The 6430-nt window shown below is 40.1% G+C and overlaps 1 protein-coding gene across 1 annotated transcript; it reads right to left on the bottom strand.

The window, feature by feature from the left end:
- Positions 1–553: 553 nt before the first annotated feature.
- On the bottom strand, positions 554–4935 carry LOC147864187 (L-ascorbate oxidase homolog). Its single transcript, XM_087319890.1, has 6 exons — positions 4661–4935; positions 4223–4332; positions 3424–3694; positions 2300–3144; positions 1614–1692; positions 554–1394 (listed from the first exon to the last, which is right to left on the bottom strand). Exons 1-6 carry the CDS (start codon positions 4856–4858, stop codon positions 1188–1190), a joined length of 1710 nt encoding a protein of 569 aa, XP_087176016.1. The 5' UTR covers positions 4859–4935; the 3' UTR covers positions 554–1187.
- Positions 4936–6430: the final 1495 nt, after the last annotated feature.

Below are 6430 nucleotides of genomic sequence, written 5' to 3'. Positions count from 1 at the left end.
ACCTAAATAGGTTAGTCTTTGATGAAATCCCTATTAATGTATCAAGTTGTTGAGTCTAGAATATTGAAGGGGAAAGATTCTATTAATAATTGGGTGCTTAAAATTGTGGGTTATAAGTTAATTGAACCAATGGCATTAGAGCTCCTAGTCACCGAGTGCCTATATCATAATTGATACATAGAATGGTTCCAATGGCACAAGACGTAGGGTGATACATTTTCCTTAGTATCAAGTGTATCTTTCTGTAGCCTCTCCATTCCCATCATAATACTAAAGGGTTGTAGTTGTGTATTCATATCTTATTGGCAAGAAAACAACTTGACACATTTTCGAACTCTTTTGTTGATGAGTTATTCAATCTTTGTATTACATTTGATTGTCTTAAGCGTGAGGAAGGATAATATATGAGTGAACTTCAAGATTCAACAAGAACTAAGCATCTTTTAAAGAAAAAGGATTTTGATCCAATGACTTAAATAAATCTAGGGCACTTGTAACCACTCTTTCACTTTCTTGATGTATAACATATCTCCAAGGATGAATCAACATCATATACAAGATGTGTATTGACATTATAAGGCCTCCACCAATAGAAATAGGAACCTGGATGTGTGGTTACGTTTGTATTGGTTTCATGGAGATTAAAGGTGGGGGTTAAGTGATGTTCCTTGACGGTTTATATTGATTAAGTTAGGCGTATAATTTATAGTATTACAATTTCTTTAGGACAAATTTAGGTTTAAGAGAGAATATCCATTATTGACTAGTTATAAAGTACGTATGTATTATAATCGACAGAAGATATTGACTGGATTATATTGTTTGAAAGAGTAGAGTACACGTGGTAAACAAGTATAGGCAGGTTATGAAAGAATTAAAAGTAAATGCTCATAAAGTGAAGGAAGAATAATAAAGGTTGAACATGTTGGTGGTCGTAAGAGAAGATCAATGCAAGAAAAGAATATGAGCATATTCCAGCTTCTTTTATTTTGAGGTGATGAGATGAGTTTTATATGTGTTATCTGACTAACTAACTAATTGAACTTTATTTATTAAGAATATACAATATATTATATATTATTGAGGAGGACTCAGGAGTCAAGAGGAGGAGGGTTTATGTTTATGTTTATATAGATAGATATAGGTGGCGGATCGTTGTCATGATAATGAATCTATCTTTCTATCTATCATGATGGAGGCGGACGCACTGCTCGACCACAGAAAAGGACATTGGAGGGAATTGGGGCTTCATTCCGGAATGAGAGTTGTGGACTAAAGACACGCATGTAGAACTGTTGGCCCAAGAACTGCCGCTCCCACAGTTGACTCCGGACGTTCCACATGCCCACGTTATCCAGCTCCAACAACACGGCCGTCCAAGACTTGGGGTACACCTACATAAACAAAAACATATTTACATAAACATAGACATACACTACTCACTCTCTCCCTCCCTCCCTCACGAGTCACTCATGTGAAATCAACCCAGCACAACATCATTCATTCCTTTCTTTTTGCCCACAATTGACTTAAACATGATTTGCACATGTACTTTATTTATTTTCAGAGTGTTGTTGAAGGGTAAATGAAGAAGAAGGGTTATATATATTTACTTGTACTGTTGATCTATAGATTGCATCCACCAAATTGTACTGACGTCTATTATCTGGAGTCCACACACCACCATCCATCCTGCACAAAAGTAATATATATATATATATTGTATTATATAGTGCCTGGTGATGTAATGACATACATGTGAGCATGCAGACCTAATTTCAACGTGGAGGTGCTTAACACTATTCACCAGACACAAAGAACCAAGTTCAACCACACTAGTGACTACACTAGCTGCCTCAGCGCAAACAAATGAAATAGAGAATAGAATCCATAAGATCCAGTACTCTGTCATGTAATCTTTATTTATTGGCTTACGTTGCAAGATGGAACTTATGTATGATGGATGATGTATGTAAGGTGTGAGTCATATGTATAGTACTACTACATGTAGCAATCATAGATATCTAGATACCTGAAGCAAAAGGTGAGCTTAGGAGGGATTTACGGCTGGCTCTAATCTAAGAAGAAGACACCCTACCCTACATTCATTCATTCATTCATTCATTGAACCCTAAACATTTATTTCACTACAGACATTATTTCCTCCGCCACCACGGAACATTAATATGGCAACCTAAATGAAAAGCGAGCTCAAGAAAGCAGGCTGCTACCAACCAACAATCTCGTTATAATATTCTGAATATGATAGAGTGACTAAGTTTTTTTGTGAATTAATTACCCCACAACGAAGAAGGAGTAGCCATCGAGGTGCCACGAGTTTACGATGTTCTTGTCCTCCTCCGTATTCTGAAAGACAATCTCCATGAAAGCACGATGGTCAACAGAGAGTACTGGTGTGGCAAGTTGTGCAGCAGCCCGGTTGGCACCAGGCTTGGGTTTGTCCGGCATTGATCCTAGCGTAAAAACTCCTCCAATGTTGAAGTAATCCGCTAGCTTCAATGGCGTGCTACCTTGCACGTACGACAACCCATTTACGGCATAACGCAGCTTCTTATTTATCATGGCTCTCGAGCTGTACACTAATACCGTCCGAGTCACATTGATTGAACCATAGTGAAATGAGCCCTGGGGATTTGGCCGGGCTGCATTGGCTGTCAAATTCCACCTGATACTTCTAGCTTGGCTCAATGAATAATCAATCTCAATGGTGGGTCCCACTGGTAGCGGTCGCCTCGAAACTCCAGGCCCTGCCTTCGAGTTGGAGTAGTGGAGTATTGCGACTCCACTTAATGTGGGTGTCGTGAACCTTGTGCTTGCTACAATGTAGTAATCTTGTGGTGCTTGATTCATAGTCACTAGTACTGTGTAGGATTGACCAACATGCACGTCGAGGTTGTCATACAAGTTTTGGATTGTGTGTGAGCCCTCCGTCTCCACCAACATCATCTTGTGCCCTTCGATCCGGAAGTTCAATGATGTAGATATTCCAACGTTCACGATTCTCAACCGGTATGTGCTGCCAGGCTCAAATGTTAGGCTCGTCCCAAATGGGGCTCTTCCATTGATCACAACTCCGTCCGGCATTCCAAGTGTCAATCCGGAATTCAACCTCGCTCGAAGCCTCTAGAATTAGCCGATTTTCAATCCATTATACATTTTCATGTTCTAAGTAGGTACTATATATACTGTGAATCATTCATGAGGTTTTTAGGTGGCAAACTGTGCTTAAATTTCAGTTTTTGGAGCCATTGGATGCATATATATATATATATAGTTAGTAAGTTAGTTCGTTATGGTCATGGATGCTAGCTAGCTAGATCTGGATCTGACCAACTTTCAACAATGTATGTGAGGGAGAAAGTATGTAAAGAAACAGAAAAGAAAGTTACGGAGGCACCGCACCTTATGATCGGTATTATACCAGTCACCGATGAGCAGGAATGCGTCGGCACGGGGCACAGGATAAGGAAGCGAGATGACAACACGGTTGTCGACCTTGAAACCGCCATAACCACCAGAAGCTTTATGCAGGGAGGTACTGGGGAAGTAGGAGTAGGATCCGATCTGGTCCTTCACCTGGAAGTTGTATGTGAAATTGCGACCCGGGGGGATGGGACAGTTGGTCCCGATCATGCCGTCTTGCCATGAGCTCCTCCTTTGCCATATCCCATTCCTACAGTGAATGCTCAGTGAGTGTGCATGCACGTACATACATACATACATACATACATACATACACATACATACATGATGATTCAACACACACATACATGAAGAAGAAGAAGAAGAAGAAGAAGAAGAAGAAGAAGAAGAAGAAGGACGTGCCAATCCAAGTCAACTCTGTATCCCTTTAATTCTATATTTTATAATCCATCCTGATTGGGCTTCTCTTTTTTATTAGGCTCCCTCCCCCATTATTTCGAGGAACATGACACATAAATAACAATAGACTTATAGCAGTAGGACAAAGTGTGTTATCAGGCCCAAAACAACGGCAGCCCTATTATTATTATTAAGGTGCTTGGATTTTATAGCGCCAAAAGAATTCAAGGACACGTCATTAGAGATTAAGCCTTGCAGTGCTGCTGCTTTAGCGAGATGAAGGAGTAGCAGTCAGTCAGTCAGTCAGTCAGTCAGTATGTATGTATGTATATACATAATGAGTGTAAAGATTTTAAGTCAGAGGAAGTAATAACCGCACCATGTGATTAGCAAGGGCTCATCCAGGTTATTCATTACATTGATAGCCAGGTTGTCATTGGTGACTGCATCGATCTCTGGTCCCGGGAACTTCCCATTTATAGTGATCACCTGCACTTACAATCCAATCCTTTCATTCATCCACACCAATACATAATTCGAAGGAATTGTGATTAGAACAAATTTCGTGACCTTCTGCTTATTGCATTGACTCAATGACACGCTAGTAGGATAGTAATTAGCGAGAATTTTACGCAGTGAATGAGAATATTCGTTACTTCTTACATTATTAGGCCGGCCGGTGGTAGTAGTAGTAGTTAAGAGAGAGAGAGAGAGAGAGAGAGAGAGTGTGTGTGTGTGTATATATATATCAATATGTATATATATAGTACATGTATGTAGCATATTGCCGCCAAAACTCAATGAATTGCATATGTACCTGCTTCGGTTTGTTGCCAATGATGACCATGTTGCTGTACGTCACATTCCAAGAAAGAAATTTAGTGGCATCTTCACAGAAAACAAGGCCGAGGGGGGGGAGTAGAAGAAGATTGGAGAGGGAGAGCAGAGTAATGAGTGAGGCAAGCAGAGAATAATTAATGGTACTAACTAGTGGAAGTGGATTTATAAGGGCCATATGGATAGCAGGTGTGTGTGTGTGTGTGTGTGGGTTTTATTAATCAATCCTGTTTTCTTTTGAATAATCGGGGTGATTCTCTCCTCTGTGTGTGTGTGTGTGTGTGTGTGTGATGACAAAGGATTTTGAAGACATGAGGATATAAGGAGGACGAGGAGGCGACTTATATATGCATATATATGTGTGTATAAAGAGCTCCCCTTTCCCCAAGGGATGGATGGAGGGAGGAGTAGCGTGGACGTGTTGTGGTATCAGTATGTACATACATATATGTATGTAATGTAAATGTAAATGTAAATGTAATATGTATGTGATGTAATGTGTGTGTGTGTGTGTGTGTGTGTGTGTGTGTGTGTAGTGTTTGTATTGGGGGAGTGGGTTTGCTGGAGTTAGCAATTTCCTTCTTTTTCACACTTAGGAGGAGCTGGCTCACCCATGGACAAAGCCAAAACAAGCAAGATAAGATAATTTGTAAAGTAGCAACTATAATAATAAAAAAATGGACACAAAAGAAACAACACACCCTTTTCGGTCTCTCTTCTACTTCTTGTTGCTAAAGAAACGTATCTACGTACGTGTGTGTGTGTGTGTGTGTGTGTGTGTGTGTGTGTCCCTTCCCCTTCCCCTTCTCCCTTCCCTTTCAAGTCTCACCCACCTACCCACCCACCCACCCACCCCTTCCTTTCATGAAGCACACCCTAAGAAAATGTTAGCTAGTGGCCATGGTCTCTCCCCACCACCACAATTGGAGTAAGCACAAATATATCCATGTGCCACATCTCCCCCCCCCCCCCCCCCCCCCCCAAATCTCTCTCGGCCATACATTGTATTCTTTTTACTGTAAGTCATATTTGACCTTAGAGGAAGATTAATAAAATCTATCTACCCTTGTTTTTTAATGTTGGTGTGACATGCAGAATATAGAGGCACATGACCTACTTTGTATCTTGATTCAGCAACTTTATAGGCTCTCCCACTACCCAAACCCAACGTCAAAGTGCTTGCATGAAGATATTAAATCATCAAGTCAATGAAATGATGAGATTATGAAGGTGATGGAAGTTGTGAAGCACATGTTCTGGTAAAGCATGATGAAGACGGTCTAGAAACTAAGATTAAGAGAATTATAGAAGTCTCCCCACTCTTCAATGGAAGGAATATCTTAATGTTCTTTGAAATGCTCAAAAGAAAAATAAAACTATATGGGATCCTAGGAAAACCAATGTCTTTTCATTTGATTGTGTGGTAATCATGGGCTTTAAACCTAAATTTTAGAGCTAAGAGTTGCAAACAAGACATGCTTGTCATTTTAATGGGTGTTTCTTATACTATATATCCTCAATGATGCAACAATGATGAACCTTCCTCATTTCTTTATTGAGGTGGAGTATTCATAGAAGACTATGAAGATCACGAGGATATGCAGTGAGTATTGATTCGGCAACTCACAAATATGTTTAACTTTCATTGTTTTGTACATGAAAGGGTTATTTCATTCTTGAAATATGTGGAGGTCCACTGGAGAACATAGTTGAGTAGCAAGCTCAACATGAAACCGGATCGGCTAAAGGC

The sequence above is a fragment of the Azolla caroliniana genome, unplaced genomic scaffold (assembly GCF_043228905.1).
Source record: "Azolla caroliniana isolate FFs.n. ecotype wild unplaced genomic scaffold, voAzoCaro1.0.p SCAF_5, whole genome shotgun sequence".
NCBI lineage: Eukaryota > Viridiplantae > Streptophyta > Polypodiopsida > Salviniales > Salviniaceae > Azolla > Azolla caroliniana.
This window is presented reverse-complemented; position numbering and strand designations above follow the sequence as displayed.

Bases quoted from the DNA above. Each gene is read 5' to 3' on its own strand.
- LOC147864187 (XM_087319890.1), bottom strand. From the start codon at position 4,858: ATGGCCCTTATAAATCCACTTCCACTAGTTAGTACCATTAATTATTCT. The intron at 4,333-4,660 runs GTACATATGCAA...TTGTAAGTGCAG, and splicing joins TTGGCAACAAACCGAAGCAG to GTGATCACTATAAATGGGAA. The intron at 3,145-3,423 runs GTGCGGTGCCTC...GGCTAATTCTAG, and splicing joins GGTATAATACCGATCATAAG to AGGCTTCGAGCGAGGTTGAA.